Source organism: Buceros rhinoceros, unplaced genomic scaffold, assembly GCF_000710305.1.
Source record: "Buceros rhinoceros silvestris isolate BGI_N320 unplaced genomic scaffold, ASM71030v1 scaffold4336, whole genome shotgun sequence".
Classification (NCBI taxonomy): Eukaryota; Metazoa; Chordata; class Aves; order Bucerotiformes; family Bucerotidae; genus Buceros; species Buceros rhinoceros.
In genome coordinates, this window is record NW_010416792.1 from 77423 (window position 1) to 98221 (window position 20799).

Sequence of the window (20799 nt, forward strand, 5' to 3'; positions counted from 1 at the left end):
AACAAAGACAATTACTATCTATGTATGATTGCTATTTGAGTTAATAAATTCCAGTAAATAAGAGTCCATCTGCATACACATTTCTTACAGAATACGAAGTCACAGAGAACCTCAAGAATGATTATATAATATTCCGACAACTAAAACTAACCAAATATTTTTCAGCACTTACAAACTGTCTAGGGTAAATATAATATTATTCCCAATTCTAGTTTCAGAAACTGTACCTAAACAAACATGCCCAGCTCCAGCACTTTGCTAGAATAATGCGTTTTCACGAAGGGCTAGCAGGGGTTCAGAAGAAGAGACGCTACTGCCCTGCTCTGCCTCATTCTTCTTTGTGATTGCTTCAAATGGAGCTAGGCATCTTCCTTTACCAGGGCAAACTCAAGGCAAACCCACACATTGTGCCACATCTGACAATACAGCAGGTGCCTGTCTTTCAGAATAATCCAAAGTGCCTGACTGAAATAGGGAAGAAATTCAGATTCCTGCTTTTTCCTGGACTATAATGATAGCTAGTGTAACAGCTTTCAGTTCACATTGTGCTGAGGTATCTTTGAGGGCTATGACTATATTTTTGAGCACTACTTCATTTCAAACACTCGTGTAGAAGAGATGTGAAGAGGAAGTGCTGTTTACTTTTCACCTGACTCTGGGCATATCAGAAAAAGAACGAGAGCAAAGACTAGACCAAAAATACTAAAGCTAAGCATTTAATCATTCAGTAAAGAAATAATCTGGTTTTCTGCTTCTTCTTGTTACTTTGCTGGTGTTTGTGCAGAATGGCCATAAAAATTCTCTCTTCTGTAATGAATGAATGAAGATCTGAAGGTATTTGTCTCATTATTTAGGATAATTTACATTGAGTTTCTATCACACTTATTCTCCAGTAATCTTCAGAGTCTAGCAACACTGAATAGTTTCCTAGACTAATTTTGAAATAGACCTAAATAATTCAGAAGTATCGAAGTCAATGAACTTAGCAATCACAAGCTGCAGATCTTATCTTCAGGTCCACTGTGATCAGCAATTAGACTATTAAAAGTGAAGGCAAATCAGTCAGGCTGAAAATTGACTACTGCTAAAAAAACAAAGCCAGAAAAATATTAGTGTTTTGCTTTCCGTGTCACCCTGCAGCAACTATAAAGAGATACTCTTTCCTCCATCTCCTCTGCTCTTTCTTAGAATGTATTAGCAACTGTATGCAGTATGTGCATATAACATGAATTATAATAATATCTGTCACAGGATGAACTTCTTCCTTACGCTCTGTTCTTAACTCCAATTCTCCATACCTTAACCTGGAGTACCATATTCTGGGCAATGTTTAGCTCCAACTCTGCTCGTCTCCTTTTCAGATTCTGGAGTTGTTGATCTGCATCCTGGAAATATATCCAGAGCTCAGCCTTCATTTGTTTGATCTCTTCCCAACCTTGAGCCAAATATTGTGAGTGCAATATCTGTTGCTCAATCTAGAGAGGGAAAAAATGAAAAGGGGTAGGAATACTTTAATGCATCTACTTTTGGAGAATGGAGGATGAATACCATTCTTCCTCTGAGCACAATACTGTACTAAAGCAAATTTTTGCACTAGATTCTGAAGGGGCTAATATCATCTGCAAAATATGTTAACTTCAAAGTCAGAAAAAACAGACCTATCAAAAGAAAGCTGGGGAGAAAAAAAAAAGAAGGTATTATAATTCACCCTTGAGAGAAACAAGTATATTTATAAGTGTGCGATTTCAAAGTGTTCTCAGTCTTTTGGTAAACCTTAAATTAACTGTATAATATAGCCTAGTGCATGACAACAGTATTGCTGGACTGTATCCTATGTGCCTTTGCAATGACCAAATAAAAGCTTAAACTAAACACTTTCATTTAATTTGCTTATCTCAGTTATTTTTGTCTATGTGCTTTTTGTAAAATGCCAATAAGAAGAATGCTTACTAGATCTGAGCCCTTCAATCACCTTAAACCAAGAGTCCAAATACAGCAGCAGGGCGCCTTTAAGGTTTAGATACTCAACCAGCTTAATATATCTCAGCACTATACTGCCTGTGATTTTTTTAAAAATGTTTTACTACTCATATATAAAAGGAGAATCTTATTCTGATGTTTGACACACTTTTTAGCTATTCAATATTTGGACTGCCTTTTTTTATGGATTACTTGGATTTGTACAATTTGCTTCTCTGGTATGGAATACTGTTAAGATAAATATTAGATTTTTATTCTCGGTAGAAGTAGTTTCAAAAGTTTGTGTGTATGTGAAATTAAATCTTTCATGTCCCCAACAACAGGAATGCTCTTAATGTTTCTTTTCTAATAACTTATGCTTATAATTTATTCTACAACCAAGCATTAAGTTACTTAAAATTGATTCTATAAATTCATATGCTGAAATAGATGCACTCTGATTGATGAATTGAACGATCACAACTTTTTATGATTATTATGATTAATACACCCTAATAAGAACATCAGTCAACTTTTCAAATAAATAACAACAGTAAAATATGTCTAAGCTTTAACAAAATACAGAGGAGAATAGACTGAACTGTATTTTATGAAAACAAATCATTTGGATTAGGTTTTCTTCCACCAAATATTTCTGTGGCTTTAGACCAACATCTCATAACATTCCCTAAGTACCTTTAGCAACTTTTGTTGTGTCTTTGCATTACTACCAGGACAGTAATGTGTGGATTTAATAAGCAAAAGCAGAAAGAGAAAAAACTATTTCTTAAAGAAATACTTAGAGATGAAAGTAGAAGACATTTCTTTAAGCCATTACCCGATATGACCTTTTTAAAAGAGGACAGATAAAGGCAGTTAAAGCTCTAAATAGGATTAAAAGTGTGTTGATGTGATTATCTTGTACCGTTTGTTTTGTTTGTTGAATATCCGCTGCTGTACTCTTCACTGTGGCGTCTGACAGATCACACATGGAGCACAGAAGGTCCAAGTATGTATTGGCCTGCTCCTGCAGAGCCCGGAAATGTTTTACCTGAAGAAAGACAATCCTCAAATAAACTCTGAGACTGTGGAAAAAATCTCTTATTTTATTACAATTATGCATGTTAGTATTTTTACTTCAGCTTATGATTTCTGAAAGATGAAATGTAGACATATTTTATTAAGTAAGTCTGCTCTGTCATAATTATGAAAAAGTGTAACTTAAATACTCAATTATCATCCAGTTATCGAAGAGCTTAGTGACATATACATTATCTAGCTTATTTCTTTAGAAATAAAGCATTGGATTGATATGCTCAGTTAACAACGTGACTTACTTTCCTAAGGTGAATGGGAAGCAGGGATTTTCCCAATTTATTAAAGTGTCATGTTCCTATACATATAAAATTCACTAGTGTCTCACAGTTCATAGGGAATCCAGCTCAGTGGCACAACACACCTTCCCACACCCTCTGAAACTCTCCCAATGTTCCCGATATCTACAATTGCCAAGATCAGACAACATGATGCTCTTGAGGGTTCTTGCTCTTGACACTGCCCGTAGGAGTTCACCTATCCCTATGGAGAGTTTCCTCATCCCAAAAGAAAACGATAATATTAGTGTTGGCGACTGGGGCAAAAATACACCTCCTAGAACCTCAGGGAGGAGGGGGGAGTGACTACCTAACACAGAGGGCCAGTGGTGGGTCCTTGCATGCAAAAAGTTGAACACAACAGCAGTGTGCCCTTGTGGCAACCCCAAATAACTGTATTAGAAAGAATGCTGAGAGCAAGCTGTTGGAAGCAATTATTCTCCTGTACTTACACTTTCAGGCGTCCCTGCTGTATTTGGCTCAGTTTCTCCCTTTTCCCATTCACTGAGATATTGGCAAACCCGTACAAGTCCAGCAAAGGACTGGGGGGGATATGGGGCTGTAGTATGTGGCATTTGGGCAGGTCTGAAGGAACTAGGTTTGTTCAGCCTGGAGACGAGAGGCTAATTGCTGTCTGCCATTACTTAAAACGTGGGGGCAGTACTGAGAAGACAAAGAGACAAACCCTTTGCCGAGATGAGAAGAAAAAGGACTAGAGGGAAAAGCGACAAGCTGCAACAAGGAAATCCTTCCTAGATATGAAGGAAACTATTTTTCACGCTGAGAACAGTTAAGCACTGGAACAGATTGCTAATCCTCAACAGCAGTCAGGAACCTCAGTGCACCAAAGGGATCTGCAACCTCTATTCCCCCCTCCCTCAAGTCTGGCTGCCTCTGCTCAGGGCCAGCCCTGACTTGGCCCAGCTGGGACCTAGCCAATGGAAAGCATTCAGAAGCCTTTCTGCTTGCTCGAGAGCTGCATGTTAGCCCAGGCTCTCACCCACCTATGGACCTCACACCACAGGTGCATCTGTGCCTGGCTGATCCTCCTGGCCTTGCCTTGCTGCTCGGACCTCCTGCCTCCACGTGGGACTGACCTCATCCCTACAGGCTTGCCTGGTGATCACCAAGTGGTGGCTGACACCAGAGGAACTCTGATCTCATCTGTGTGCTGCAATTCTGTATGTCATTGGGAAGGTGCTGCCTTGCTGGCCCCACCATAACCTCCTGCTCCCCCTGCCCTTGCAGAGCTGCCTTCTGTAGGATTTCAAGGTCTCCATTAATCCACATGGAGGACAAGACAACCCTGAATTCTAGCATTTTTATTACAATATCAGTTTAAATGGAAAACAAGGTACAAATCCAAAGTATAATACATTATGTTACTAAGAATAATCAAGAAGCAAAGAAACCATTCTTAATGGCTAATGTGGCTTAGAGGCAGTTCTATACTCTTAGGCTGAAAAGTTGTTTTAATTGACTGATAACAGACTCTGCATCCATGGTACTATGAAACCAAGTCTCATATAGGTAATGGGTAATTGGACAGGCAGAAAGACACAACATCTCTGCTAAACACATCTGTGGAATATCATATTTCGAAGCATTAAGCACAGCTAGCAAACGCCCTGCGTGATTTTTCACCCGCAGTTTCTTTTTCACTCAAGGTACTCCTTTTGGAGCTGTGAATACTACACAGCCCTCTGAGAATGTCAGAGAGAGTATCTAACTTCTAGTAATATAAACCTCTTACCTGAGGTTAAGATAAGGATATTATTAAGGATAACTGAGCATTTTAAAGTGCTGAACTTTTACCTGTTTAACTGCATCTGCCAGGCTGAAAGGTGGCCAGGTAGTTGGCTTTAGATCTGACTGCACTGTAGACAGCCAAGTCTGGCACTGTTGTAGGGTATCCTGATGATTAACATGCTTCTGAAGTTCATTTTCCAAACTCTGGTACACCTAAAATAAATATTTTGTAAGGTCGTTGTATTATCATATTTTCAAACACCTCTATTGGCTCTCTTCTCCCACATTGAAAACTGCTGATAAAACAGAGTTTAGGATATTATGACTGTGGTTATTTTAACCCTCGTATATTAAAGTACCAAAGGTTGAAAGCTCCTTAAGCTCTCAGTGCATCTTGCTAATTCGTGGAGAAGATGGACAATATCTAAGGCACAGCTTCTGGAAAACAAAATAAAGATGCAAATGAAGAGCACAATCTCTCACTTCTTTATTCTTTTTCCACATTTTACCATTGACCTAGCAAGAGGGTTTACCTCTACAAATCTTACTGGCTATGAAGTCTACTTTTTGGGGTTTTGTTTGCTTTTGCTGGATTTTTTTAGACTATGCTATCTTGATCTCCTAATTGGATTAACAGAATGACCCAGCTAGCCCTTCTTAGCTGTATATGCTGGTTTTACTCAGAGAGACAGTATTTCCTAGCACGTAATTAAGACCCACTATGTACATATGCAAACCATGGATACTGAGAGTACAGTTTGCTCCCTAGTTTTTGAAGTAGGAATAGTTCTAGTTTCCTTGCGGCAGCTGCTCAGAAGCTAGTGCAACATGCAAGTAGTGAGGATGTGGAGAGACTAAGGTAAGAACAGAAAGGCAACTAGTTTTGCTGTCTGCAAGGCATCACTTGGATCACGGGGAATTCAACTCTAGCACAGTAATGATGAAGTGCTACATTAGTAACCTGTAGGGTCAATTTAAATGGAAACAGTCAAAAGTTTACACCATTTAAAGAAACAAGTACTTAAAGAAATAATAATGTGTGTTATTCTTAAATGGCATAAAACCATTTTTGAAACGAGACTTACTCTTTGGGCTGTGCTACATATGGCAGAATAGCTGTCCTTTGTCCCCTGAAGATGGCTTTGTATGTTTTGCTTAAATTTTGCTTGAAGATGTTCTGTGCATTGATTGATCAAGTAATCACCTTTACTCTTAAGGTTGTTCAAACGATCTTCGAATCCTTCAATTTCTTCCATGATAGCCTAAGAAACAGAGAAAATATTCTTGAAGAAGTATTTTAAACTTAAAACATGTTCTGCAATTTGGAAAAAAGTTTTCAGACAATGTGCATTGTTACAGTCAAGCTATTAGAATGCACATTGCAAAATCTTTGTCAAAAGTCTGTACATAGATATCCCACAGAAACACAACTAGTGCTGTTAGAATGTGTAAACACACGCTCATGTCCCAAGGATACTGTTAATCCTCCTTTGTTGTATGCTCTCCAGGGCTCCTCTCGAGTCTAATAACAGGGACTAAATCTGATACTCAATCAAATCATATTCAGTAATCTCTTCCATTCTAGATAGGTCTTCCATTGACTTCAGTGGAGACAATTTTTTTTATATAAAGGGCTACTTAAAAGAATAACACACTAATTACAATGAGTTAAAACATTTCAATATTTGCCCTTGGAATCTCAGTTTCAGGGAGTGGTGGGGAAGGCTGGATTTTGCTTTCTTTTACCTTCTAAAGAGCATGTTAGAACTGTTACAACCTAAGGGTGTGTATGTATGCGTGTTAAAATTTTAAATATTTTTTTTATCCTTAGAAGTACCAGACCAAAAAATGTCTTAGGAGTAAAATGACCCTATTCTGCTTTTGTGGTCTGTTTCCCGGGACATCTCAGCAAAAAGCTGACTCAGAATTCAGATCAGTGTACAACAAAATTCTTGTGCAGATGAAGTCTCAACCAGGAAACAGTGCTAACAACAAGATAGATTTGTTAACTGCATTAGCAACACTGATGCTTATTTACACAGTTAGCAGTGAAGAGGAATAAAACAGATGAGTGACAAATAACTGAGCTCTGGAGTGGAGACAGAGAAACAAAGAAGAAAAATCCTAGATTACCGGAGAAAGAAAGTTTACCCAACAGCAAACCCACCTTGTGGTTAGCCAGTTGCTGAGTGATTATTTCAAGATTGTTACTCTCCATGAGGTCGGGGCTGACCAGCCTGCTGGACATATGTAATAACCATTTCTCCCCTTCTTGCAATTCACTGTTGTAATCCTCATGTTCTTTAACTCTCACTTCTAGGGTTTCAACGTATGCCTGCAGATACACAATAACCAAAATGAAATATTTAGATAACCACAAGAATAAAAACAAAAAACACCAAGAGCTTGAAAACATAGTCAGAGTTATCTTTTTAAGTTGTACTTCTCTGAGGGACTCACACATGGTTAGACTGTTAAGGAAGACTTCAAAGGGATTACTGGAGTGGATAAACTCTGTGGTACTGAGCAGTATTTTCACTCCAGATGAAATACTGTACCTCAAATACTGAGGATCTCCTTACTTTAAGGAAAGGAACACTGTCCACTTGACGTTAATTTCATTTGGAACCATTTATTATAGTTATTACATGCTCTTTGACCTACCAAATGCTATGGTTGGGTTCCTGCTGCTTACAGCCTTTGCACATCCACACTGCCTGTGGTTGCGGTAGGCAAATTAAGAACGCGCACACCAAGTTAAAACGTATTTATTCTTTTTAAGAAAGATTTTTCTACATTTAAGTTGTTTATATTACATCTAATGCAGTATATACCAGTTTTCTAGTAGAGATCAGAGGAAAGTCTCTAAATTAAAAATTGACTGAAATAAAATCATCTGCTATTGTTGATGGATTGGCAATTAAAATTACTTAGATCAAACACAAGTACTAACTTGATTTGTAGAGCTTATCCTTGTTAAGAGCATAACCTATTAAAAGCTTTAGGAATAATCATACTTTAGGACAAATTTAGAAGTATTAGATCTTTCAGAGTACTACACACATGTGGACTAATGCATCAATGTTAATTAATAATGCCCTTACTGAATTAAATGATAGCTATCTTGCAGTTCATTTTCTCCAATGACTCCTATCCAACAACTAAACTAATCAGGGTTCGTGCGAGATCTAGCAGAAACAAGACACAAAATGTAATTTAAGGGCATCTGTCCCTTCAAGAAATAATGCATTTAGAAATATATCCAAAACAATTCAAAACAGTAACAAAACTATAAACTAATCACTGATACATTTCCCCTTAGTGCTACAAAGACTTCACCTGCCACATTAAAAATTCATTTCAGCTATTCTCATTTAGTTTTATTTAGGCAGAAGTTCTTTCCGTATTCAAGAACTCCTCCTCCTCCTCATCCAAACTGAAGTGATTAAATCTAACTGGCTTTGTGTAAAGGGTGTGACCAGACAGCATGAAACAGTCATCTTCTCAAAGAGGGGAAGAAATATAACAAATTGAAAGAACCTAGAGTTTTCTTCCTGATTTTTTACCTTTGTTGTGCTGCAGAGCTCCTGGTAACTGCTCTGAAGGTCTTGAATGTTTTTCCTTAGAGACATATCATTCACCAGTTCAAAAAGTGCTTCTCCCTTTTCAATCACTGATTTTATTGAAGGCTCATGGGACAGAACAGTCTGCTGTATGGACTACAATGAAAGCAAGAATTAAAACGCATCTGTTGAACACTGAAGATCTACTTCACTAACTTCCCTTTGATCTGAAGCACAGCCTTCTATCATGGTATATGTCATCTTTTCCAGATCTTTGCTACCAGTACAGGACTATGTTTCTCAGCCATGCCTGGAGACAACAACTCTGCAGGCATCTAAAAGCAATTGCTCCTTCTGTGAGTGGCTAGTAGTATGGCTCATAACCTGGAAGTGGTGAAGGAAAGGAGCTAATCTGTGTGAAGGGGCAAGTGCTAGGGATGAAACTTGCTCAGAGGAACAAAATTCTGCAAATAGGTGGGAAACTATCACCAAAGCCATCCCCTTAACGAGACAGTAGGCGAACAAGCACATAACACTGTATTCTCAAGAGTATGCAATCTGATCTGTTGTGTCCTTGTGTTACTGGCTCAGACAGTGTGGCATATGCCTGCATCTATGTAATGACAGTGAGATACCAGTTCCCCAAATGTGTAGAAAGCAAGCACCCAGCTATGACATATGAGTTTGAGTACTGAAGCCCGTGATGGATAGTGGGCAGTTTCAGAGAGAAAGCCTTAATGCTGAGCAGGTACTGCTCAGCAATTGCCAAAACACTGGTTCGTTAGCAACACTGTTCCAGCCACAAATGTAAAGCTCAGCGGTCTATGGGCTGCTATGAGAAGAGTTAGCTCCATTCCAGTCAGACCCAGTACACACCTGAAACACCTGCAATCTTGGATTATTTTAGAAAAACATCATTAAGAAAAACAATGGGGTTTGTTGAACAATGTTTTCCACTCATTTTTACAACTGGAAAAAAACCCAACTCACTTCATTAAAATCCTAACTATAAACAGGAGGACATAGCAGCTGACTGTCTTAGATACCAGTTGAGCTGGGTCATCCAGCTGTAACCAGACAGCCTTTCAAGCCAATGTAAACAGAGGCAATGCTTGCAGTGAAGAATAATCAACTGTTTTCTATCCTTGCTTAAAGAGCAGTTAACTGTTGATATCAGGGGAATTACTTGTATGTGTACTCATGTAACAATTTTGCTCCATAATAGGAAATTTTCACATGAAGAAACCTTATTAGGACATTTGCATTTCAAACCCAGGTGCTAAGTCTGGTTTGTAGATGCAGGTATTATGCATATTTTCACTTTGACGCTGATTTGGACATCCAGATCAGAGGTATCTCATACATCTATTGAGGAAACTTGAACAGACGCCTCTATCAGAGAATTTATTGTGAGTCACTAGGTCAAAACTGATTTGCTAGTACAATGATATAACCCCTTTTTACCTTGTATTTGGACAACTGGGCCTTCTTCTCATAGAGTTCGCTCTTTGGCTCTGCTGGAACATTCAACATGGATTGGTACTCTATGACCCACTGAGTCTGTGCCTTGTACTTGTCTGAGAACTCCTTTGCCAGCTGAAGGCTCTTCTCTGAAGTCATGTGCTCTTTCCTGATGGAGCCAGCCAGCTCTTCAAGCTCTTCCACATGATCTCCAATTTCTTTTCTTAACTGGTCAACTTCATTTTCTTCCATGTACTTTATAGCTCGCTCCCCCTTCTCACGGGCAGATTTCAGTAAACTGTGGCCTATGTCCATATCACTCAACAGCAGCTGTGAAGCACGTGTTGGTTAACATAATGTGCACAAGCTCTTGGAATTTTTATTAGTATTCATTGTAGTTCTATTATCAGTGAGAGGCTAACAATTTGGGGTTTTTTTCTTTATTTTGCTAAGGACACAGGAGGTATTGCTAGGGAAACTGAATGGTCTTTTCATCACAGAATTGCCTGGAGTTAAGGTGTGGTAAACTAGAAGGAAGCAGAAAAAAAAGCAAGTACTTTGTTCTGCAGTGGGCTTGTGGAGATAAACACTGAAGATGAGGGATATCACAAGAGAATGTGTACTCCAAATTCTGGAATACATGGAAGTTTTCCCTTAGTGTATTATGTTTAAGCTGCAGATGAACTCTGGGGTGAAATGTAAGTTTCATGATTCAGTTATTTCAACAAGGAGAAACAGGAAGCCCTTCCTGTAACAGTGTACACTGGTATAAAATATGCATGACAGGATGCCTTGTGAGGGGAATTTATTTCAAGGTTTAACCTAAACCAGAAGACATACAAAAATGCTTTATGGAAGGATAGTATTGTATTATTTAGGACTATTCATAACCTCAACAACCAAACTGTTATCTAATGTGTATATGACATGAGAACAGGAAGTTTTATACCGGGTGGTCTTTATCCTATTAGCTTCTTTGGGCAAGGTGAAGGCAGAATTTTAAGCAGCTGTCAAGATGCATGTTAAAATATAGCCTCTTTTTGGTGAGCAGAAACAAAAATTGTATTCCAAAGAATTATACCTCTAGCTTCTGTACTTTTTTCTCCATTGCTGTTTTATCAACCACATCAGACTTGGTGATCACGTTTCTGAAGTTCTTGTTAGTAGCTCCATACCAATTCGTGTAAGCACTAAAAGCCAATTCTGACTCCTCCATACAGCGTATTTCTTCTTCCAGAAACTTTATTTGCTCCTTCAAACAAATATGGAGGGTAGGGGGAGAAAACAAGAACCACCCAGCTGTTTATCATTGCTATTGGCTAAATATAGCAACAAATTGCTATTTAGTAATAAAACCTGATACACTAAGATTAAACTCAGAGGTTTTGACTTCATTCACATCTAGTGGGTAATTCTTACTGGAGTCTTGTCAGATTGTACATATAGCAATGATTAATGTTAAAACTGAGTTAGTACTAAACACTGAAAAGATACTTATATTTTGAAATTTGAATTGTGACCTGTGATTATGGTACTATGAGACACTTACTACTTAAAGTGACCTGAAGACTGTACCTTATCAATTCAAATTTTCCGCTTATCTATGTGTTTCAGTGATAACCTGAAAACATTTCTCTAGAGGTAGTTTAGCATTCAAACATACTGAATTCTGAATTTCTCTCCTGTAACTGCCAAAAAAAGACAGGAACAACATCTGATTAATACAGAGTATTTTTGAATAGGCATTATCCTGATTATGCTTCTCCGATACATTTAGTCCAATGAAATCTACCTGTATGTCTGTGTACGTATATGAACTGAGTCTTACTGAGTCCACGTAATGCGTAAACTCTGATAAAGTCTAATTAAGAACATCAGTTTATACTTGCTTCTTAACTGACAATTTACGATGTTACAATGAATTAATTTTCATTACTTACCAAGACATGAAGAAGAAGAGTTTGGTAACGAGATGTAAGCTGCGTAGCCTGGCTTCCCATTCTACTTGCAGTGAGACTTTCCTCTAGTATTTGCTGAGCCAATACCCCAACTTCCTCCACATCATCTTTGTAGATTGTAATTTCTTCATGCCACTTCTATGACAAAGACATTATCCAGCTTATATGACTGATTCAAACTTCTTAAACACAACAGGAATTTATTTGTAACTAAGTTAAAATCATTGAAAAAGAAAAGAAACACATGATTGCGTTTGAAAAAACCAAAACCAGATTCTGAAGAAGGTTGACATAAATATGCTGGAAGTCTTTTTTATACCGTATGGACTGCATTGCAACAGATTCTATACTTTTTCTCCTTCCCCTCCCCCGCCATTAATAACAGAAATGGACTTCCTATAGAATTTGCCTGAGGTTTTAAAGGGGATTGTAAAGCGTAACCTTGAATCTCTTCAAATCCACTTCCTGTGTTTATTCAGAACCATGTCTTCTCTTGCAGTGACTAAAGGAGAATTACTACATCAACACAGCAGAGACTTCACAACGCAGCTGGTCATGTTTTATTCTTGTTACCACATTAACACTTTTCCACTCCAGACCAATCTTTGTCCTCAGTTATTCACACATCACAAAGCATATGAATTCCAGACCTCCCTATGAGATTTCAACATTGGTATAGCCACACCTCTACCAGTAAAATGGGAGGAACCTGGACCCAGAAGGCATGAAGCTCACTTGGATCCATCATTCTACGCACCAACTTAGAATAAATTGCAATGCTTCCTGTCATTTTCACAGTGCAACCAGGAACTGATATGGAATCCTCACAGAGCATTTTGTTTAAGGAATGCCTTAACTATATGGCTTACCTTCATTTGTTGAAGCTGTATCTCCTTTGTTGCTCTACCAGACTGCCTCCCAGTCCTAATATTAACTTTCTCCTCCAGGTCTGTTAGCCAGTCATTAACTTTCTGAAATTTCTTCTCCATTAACCTCAGCCTGCTCACAGTGGCATTTAACTGGCTTCTTGCTTCAGAAAGCCTGTGCTGATAAACTTGCCAATCCTGCCGTAAGGATTCCAGGGCTCGGTCTTCCACCTGAGGAATGCCCCAGGGAATCACCTCCTCTCTGGCATGGACAGCAGCATTCAATAATGCTTGTCCTTCCACACAGTGGACTTGCAGCTCCTGTAAAGGCAGAGTTATGGATACATACCCTACATTAACAGATTTCATTCACACGTGGCAAATAAAGCCCTGGTTCTACTTAAGATAAAACCTCACATTATCTAGATAGCCCCTTTAGTTATTTATGGTTGAACACATATGACACTATCTCTAAGACCACCTCTGATGACATGCTCACTTACAAAGCCAACCAAATATCACCATTATTGACAAATGATTGGAGAAAATTATTGACAAAGCATGCATTAAGTTCTTTCCCCTCCTGCTAAGTTTATCATCAGTGCTGAAACACTAGCTGTCCAAGCTGGCACGGGATGGATGCAATCCATTCAGTACAGCCCTAAACTCAAAAATTTCCAGCTATGGCAAGCAAGCTGTAAGACTGAATCTAAAGTTGAATCTGTTTGAAAACAAGGAACAAGGCAAGGCTTCAATTTTTTTAAATAAACCAACCTATTTATTTTTACATATGTTTGAAACATCATTGCAAAATAATTCTTGAGACCCTCTTCTGGACAGCTGTGTTATTTTATCCTTATTGGAACTTGATTACAAAGTATGAAGGGACTCAATCTGATTAGAAAACATTAACAAAATACAGTTGCATGTTGCCTTAGTTTATATTTGAGATATATATTCAGATTTTTGAAATGGATTCAGTATCCTGAATAAAATAATAAATATTTCACAACTCAAGCACAGGCCTTTTGCTAATTCAACAACAGGTATGAGAAGTATTTTAAGTCAGCTTAAGACCATAACTGCAAAATTACTGAAGTACTGTAGGTTCAACCTTCACTGTCACTTAAGAGATTCAGGAATAGTCTTCCCACCTCGCCATGAGAGCTAGTCTGCATGACTAGAACTGCCTGGAAGTAGATGCATCTGCATTGTAAGCAATAAAACATGAAAAACCAATGAAAAGAATACTTTTGGTTTTTTATGAAACACGGGGAAAAGAAGAGATAGGCCAATATCTAAAAATTCAGTACTTGCAAGAAAGCATTAGTGTGCTTGGAGACTTCATTCAAGGCCTGACACTTTCTGGAAATGAGTTACAATGTTTCCACCGACTTTAATAGAACCACTTCTGAGCAGCAAAGTAATTCTATATAATGTGATTCCGAGCTATTGTTGAGACAACAAAAGATGAATTTTTTTTCTGGTAATCAATACCATTCCATTATTTTACAAGTAGGATTTTTTTTTTACTTAGTGTCACACATTATGAACCTGTAAGTCTCGGAGTGTTGCTTCCTGTTTCTGGGCATCACCATCAAGATGCGATAAACAGTCAAGCTTTTCCTGTTCCTTCTCCAGCCATACTTCAAAGGCTTTCAGATTTCTTTGGTACTCTTGATGTAAGTTAAGCAGTCCTTCAGCTTTTGCTACTGCCTCCTGTTTGTAAAATATTTACATATATGTGTGTATATATATATCTTAGTGTATCATCAAACCATAAACAGAAAAGAAGAAACAGAAAAGAAAACATAAAACCCGCAATTCCATCAAGGGAAAAGGTTTTTATCTGATAATGAGCTCTCCCAGAATTCAAGAGTACTCAGATTCCTCCACTAGAAATTTGCATTGGACTCTTATCTTGGAGTGCTATCAAGTAAAACTGTACCTTTGTTCTGTCTTTGAGGAACTTATATCGCTCCTGAAGTTCCTGGAGTTCAAGCTGAGTGACATAATGCTCAGCTATCCCACCTCCTTTCACCTCAATTGTCTCCAACAGGCTGCTGTGACTCAACACCTCCTCACTGAGTAGCTGCAGAACAGAAACAAAACAACACATTTATGAATGGGCAGCATTAAAATGAGACCACAGATTAATCTTGAAGTTATTCAGCCTTTTTCATGGCTTATATGCTCATATGGGCTTGTTGCTTGTTTGTTGTAAAGCAAACACACCTTTGCTTTGCTGAGGGCAGCTGTTTTTTCCCTCAGTTCAGCATATTGCCTTTCAGAAGCATTCATACTGGCTTCCACTTTATCCATCCAGCTGGAAAACTGACGAACATCATCCTGGTAACTTGTCCATTTGGAGAGAGCTCCTTCCAGTTGACTGTAATTTAAAAATACATATTCACTATGAAAATGGAAGTTCTCATGCTGTTTAAGTAGTGCGATAGAGTAATATACAGTTATTCTAGACTGTATAAGAAAGATATATCAGAAGCTAAGCAGTCTGAGACAGAGCTGTTAAAACCCTCCAGGTTTTAACTAGGAGCTCTGTTTGGCTGATAAAGAGAAATTAAGTTTTCCAAACTTGGATTATTAAGGAGGTCTGTAAGTTATGTAGCTAGCTTGAGTTACGTGTTCTAGCTTCAGTAACTAAAATGCAACTCTAAGTGTAAGATCCAGAATCAGAAATTTTCTGCCCCTCTGCATACATTCAAAAGTTGCTGCATTCTGAAGCTGAATTACCTTTGTTGTTTTCAATTGAAATATTTGCAACCAATGATGCTCCATCAAAACCAGCTGCATTTTTTTGCCTGTATTTCTTTATCACTTTGAGCATCGCTATTGGACACCGTAATTACAGATCCTTCTGTGAAATGCTAACAAGTGGACAACCAGACAGGATCTTGACATAGCCAACTATTAATGTATGTGACAAGATCTTCTTATTTCTGAGAACAATTCAAGGCATGAAGTGCAACTCAAAGTAAAATTCGCACCAAGATTATGAACATGGAACCCACTTCTAAGAGGGTACTGACAATAAATGTTAACAAAACTTAGATCCCTTACAGCACCCTCCCTTTTTCCTACTCTAACTGAGTATGTCACTTAAGGCCTTTAGACCTGCATTATTAAGAACATCCGGTCATTTTATATGAATCTGACTCTTGTAATAACAAAACTCTGGGAATTAACTTTTCAAAAATTTTAATAATGCTTTACCGCTAAGCATCATTCTGCACCTTGTGCCGTTTTTACCTCTTGCACTGGATACAAGCAGACAGAAGAGAAGCCCAGCTGTCCTTCAGGGTTTGCAACTGCCGTTCAATCACTGGCACTCCCTCCAGAGAAGTATTTTGCAAAACAGATTCTCCTCTTGTCAGAACCATTTTCATTTGGATTTCTTTTTCCTGTTTCACTGCTAAGAGTCCCTAAAAAGTGCACATATATTATTTTACATTAATAAACTAACTGGCTTTACTGGAAAACGAGCTGGTAAAATTCAGCAACTTCTACAAAGAGTCATTTGGAAGAGGGACAGTGGGTTCACAGTGGGCTTCAGAAGGAAAAAGTGACTTTCAAAGAGTTGAGGTGGAAGTTTTCATGGAATCTCTGCAGGTACTTACAGTGTATTGGAGAAGGTACTGTTTGGTGGAAAAGCTGACATTCCAAAAGGAATGTCATTGAGATGGAAAACAGGAGGATTCATTCACAGAGAAAACAAGATGTGTCAACAAGGCTCTTCTACAGGGCTAAAATACAGTTCTACAATTCTAGGATCTATTTGCAACAAAAAGGCATCAACATACAAACTCAGTAGACTATCAGTACCATCAGCTTAGAGACTTCAGCTCCTGGAGCTCCACAGTGGCAAACTAACAGCTTCTAACACTACGGAAAGTCATGAAAAGCCTGAAAGCATGAACTCCAAAAACTCAATGAACAAATAGTAAAACATAATTTTAGAATTTTGCTACAATCTCTTGCTCTTTGATGTATCCTTATAATTTTGTTCAGATTTGGAGCTGTGGCCTCAAAATCTGAGACATCAATAATATGAAAAGTATAATTTTCTGAGTACTGTTCTTCAACATCTTTGTGCAGTGATACAAGTAGATGCTATTTTCTTAACTGCAGTCACCATTTTCAAAGCAAACAACTACAGGAAAAGCTGTTCTGAATCATCAATATCACCTGTAAGATCTGGGCAATAACATTAAACTACAAGAAGTGAATATCCTACTTCTTCCACTTAACTTTCAGCAGCCACACATCTTCAGACTTTTTAAAGAATCTGCATGTATGCAGTTTTCCAAGTCATAAAGGTTCCTATATCCTTCTTAAAGGAAACTTCTAATAATGAGCTCTTTCCTCTATAAAAAGTTACTTTTGAGTAAATGAAAAATCAGTGTCTGAATGACAACAGTCGTTACACTAACATGCAACAACTAATATAAAGTATCTTGTATTTCCATTCTTCCTACAGATCTAAAAAGAGCAGGTTTTAGAGTTTGTTGTTTCCATACCTCTAGCTTTAACATCCGGCTGTCCAGAATGCTCTTATCTGCAGTGGGATGACAGTAGGAATCCAGCATGTGAACTGCATCAGCCACCCAGTCCTGGAGGTCCTTGACACTGTGAGAGAACTGCTGGTGTTCTGCTACGACCCTATCCATTCTGGAAACCTTCTCCTGTAATTCATACAGTAATTAGCACCAGTAGCTATTCAACAGACTGCTTATTCCCCATACCTACTTAGGGACTTTAGAATGAGTTCCATAAACTATAAGCAGAAATTCTCTTCATGTATTGATAGATACAAGTACGCTTGTTTGAGCATGGAATGAATTTGGCGTACACATACACACAAACGAGCTGTCCAAGCCTGTGAAGCTATGCCACCACGGCACTACTCTGTGGAAAAGAACAAACTGCTTTCCACAGGGACTCCCAGCAGTAAAACCATTCTTCTGAAAAATCACTAACACTCATACAAATCAAAAAATAAATGCTCATTACATTGCTAAAAGGCCCGAGATGAACAAGAACACAGACCAGAGCGTTACTTCACACAATGACAGAGAACTCAAGTCAAGACATTGGAACAGGCTTAGGAGGCTACTGAGAGGGATCTTTCTCAAGTGTCCAGGGCTATCCAAAGAATTTCAGGATTTCTCTCACAGGCTGAATCATACGTATCCTCTGCCTCAGACTTCTACCTCTCATCCTACAAGTTCCGTCCACAAAAGCTTGTTAGTAACTCACGCATCTTTCCCTTTTGAGCAGTCATGAAAATTTATTAGGGCCACATATACAATAAATCATTTTCAGCAAGATATATAGCTCTAGATATGCTTTACAATTTTTATTTCTGAAAAAAAAAAGTAGAAATTAACAAGGTAGGAATTGCCCAAACATGCCTTCTGAATTGAATTGTTATCCCATAACACACTTTCTATATCCTTAATTATTGTCATTACTGTAATAACTATAAATCTAATTTGATATCAAGCCTCCTTTATGACTGGAACTTTGTGAAAAGTAAGTCTTAACACAAAGATTTTCTTATCTGTTTACTCAGTAGAAAAAGTGGACTATCAAACAGCAAAGCGTGTAAGCACCACTCAACAAAACAGAGCCAGGTTGAAATCTCAGCTCCTAGCCTGATGCTTTAGAGTTCGGCCTATGCCTCCACTTGAGCCTTCAGAAGCAGCCAAAGAGATAATTTTCTTAGAAGACAAATCTATTAGTTTTAGATGAAACCACAATTAAAATAATTAATCATCATTATAGGATGCAATGAAGTCATAACTTTTCTGTATTTTCTAAAAAAACCAAATCCAAAATAACAACTCCCCTAAGTTTTGAAAAATAATTCTTTCATGTGCCAATTATTACAAAACTAAAATGTCTTAAATCCTTGAAACAATCAAAATCAAACACGATTATTATATAATTAGGTGGTGTTTAGTTTTTAATCAAAACACATTTAAAAAAAATAAAAATCGCAATTCTGCAGAGCAGACAAGGAAGACAATTGCTGTGTTTCACATTTCAGTCTTTCCATTTTCCCCACATACACCAAACAAACTGCTTAAAAGCACAAACACGGGATGCATTACCTTTATCAGATTGCTTAGAGTAAGATATTGAGAAGACAACTGAGACACTCTGCGCATAAAGCTTTTGCTGACAGCTTGCTCTTCCCACAGCTGCTGAGCTTTTTCTTTTAGCCTGTTGAGCTGATGCTCATGGCAGCTTATTTCCTCAAGGGCAGACTGTAAAGCACAAGCACGTTAGTCTTAAGAGTGGGTGCAAGAAAGCAGGAAACATAGAAGCATGAAGGCCCCATGAAAAATAGAAGTGACATATGGCAAGCTTGCTGAGAAAGGCACACCATACGGCTACAGCAATGAAGCAGCATGTCATAAGAAACGTGGAGAAGCAAAACCTGATGCAATGGTATCATCAACAGCAATCTTTGAAACTAGTTTGCATCTTACTGAGAGGTCAGGATGCTAGAATGATCAAGGAATTGATCATGCTAGAATGATTGTAAGGAATCAGTGATGCCAGGAGGATGGGACAAGAAGGCTTGACTGTGTTAAAAAGGCTCATAAGAAGTCACCTGCAACTTTTGCTGTTCTCTCCTCTTGGATGGAAGATCGTGCAGCCGACTGCTACTTCCTTGTACCATCTTCTCTGTTGTGGTCAGCCACTCCTGCAGAGGCTCAGCAGTTGCTTCAAAGTCCTTCATCTGGATCTTTAAGTTCTGGGAAGACACACACAATTCTATCAACAGTCTCACTGCATAGGGCATAACTGTAATGCCCAACACAGAGATCAAGCACACCAAAAGAATACACAGCACTTCAAATAAATTACAGCAGTTCTGCTCCTTCTCATCCCACAAACAGACACTGAAAGAAAAGCCTGAGAGCACCTCTTTAAGAGGCAACATACAGGCAACAATGCAGGATATGTCTACGTAGTTGAGGGGAGGCTGAAGCAAATTCTCTCTGAACTGAAAACTTTGCAGATTGCATGAGCTTTGACTCAATGCAAGTCTAACTCACACAGCCAAAGCGGTCTGAATAAAGGCTAATTTGGGATATGACTTACCTAACATCTGGCTGTAGTTGTTCACACTGACCCATCCTTAAAATGGGCTGCCACTATTCCTAGGTGGTGTATGACTGAGTTGACACCCAATCCTGGGTGTCATTTCTGATTATATTCTTTTTTAGTGTAAAATTTTGGATATAAAAACATGTGCATAAAGGCATATGTTGGCCTTCTTTCAGTGTTTGCATATTTTTCTTGTAGGTTTATATGCATGATTTAAAAAAAAAAAGAGCATCTGAAATAATTCATATGGAATAGAACCCCGAACAGCATAGTGTCTGTGCTCTGGCTGGTTTTTTTTTTCCCCCCCCAAACTTTTTTAGTTTTTTTTTTAGCTAACGCCTTACCCCCTCCAGGCTCTTGTAGGTTTATATGCATGATTTAAAAAAAAAAAGAGCATCTGAAATAATTCATATGGAATAGAACCCCGAACAGCATAGTGTCTGTGCTCTGGCTGGTTTTTTTTTTCCCCCCACAAACTTATTTAGTTTTCTTTTTAGCTACAGCCTTACCACTTCAAGGCTTAGTTTTCAGTCTGATGTTTAATTTGAGACTGAAAAAATGCTTGGCTCAAAAAGACTAACCTCTAAGAACATCCTCTTTCCATAGCAACCCTGAGATGAAGAAAGGTACATCCTTGCTACCTGAGAATTTTCTCTGAAAGGTTTTCTTACATGATGTATTAAAAGTATTTGAACTTTTTCTCAGCTGGCTAGGCAGCATTGATTTGAAACAG

At 38.2% G+C, this 20799-nt stretch overlaps 1 protein-coding gene across 1 annotated transcript in view; it reads right to left on the reverse strand.

Annotated features, from left to right (window-relative positions):
- The window catches only part of SYNE1 (spectrin repeat containing, nuclear envelope 1), a gene marked incomplete at its 3' end in the record, with an annotated part of 103966 nt that overhangs the window by 74950 nt on the left and 8217 nt on the right, over nucleotides 1-20799 (reverse strand). The window contains exons 5-21 of the mRNA XM_010137933.1: nucleotides 19567-19710; nucleotides 19061-19216; nucleotides 17465-17629; nucleotides 16197-16369; nucleotides 15165-15318; nucleotides 14878-15021; nucleotides 14484-14648; nucleotides 12933-13250; nucleotides 12046-12201; nucleotides 11187-11357; nucleotides 10109-10435; nucleotides 8648-8800; nucleotides 7249-7416; nucleotides 6167-6343; nucleotides 5148-5294; nucleotides 2885-3010; nucleotides 1299-1475 (exon numbers count right to left, since the gene is read on the reverse strand). Coding sequence (XP_010136235.1) covers nucleotides 1299-1475; nucleotides 2885-3010; nucleotides 5148-5294; nucleotides 6167-6343; nucleotides 7249-7416; nucleotides 8648-8800; nucleotides 10109-10435; nucleotides 11187-11357; nucleotides 12046-12201; nucleotides 12933-13250; nucleotides 14484-14648; nucleotides 14878-15021; nucleotides 15165-15318; nucleotides 16197-16369; nucleotides 17465-17629; nucleotides 19061-19216; nucleotides 19567-19710 — 3021 coding nt within the window. The remainder of the gene's footprint in view (nucleotides 1-1298; nucleotides 1476-2884; nucleotides 3011-5147; nucleotides 5295-6166; nucleotides 6344-7248; nucleotides 7417-8647; nucleotides 8801-10108; nucleotides 10436-11186; nucleotides 11358-12045; nucleotides 12202-12932; nucleotides 13251-14483; nucleotides 14649-14877; nucleotides 15022-15164; nucleotides 15319-16196; nucleotides 16370-17464; nucleotides 17630-19060; nucleotides 19217-19566; nucleotides 19711-20799) is intronic.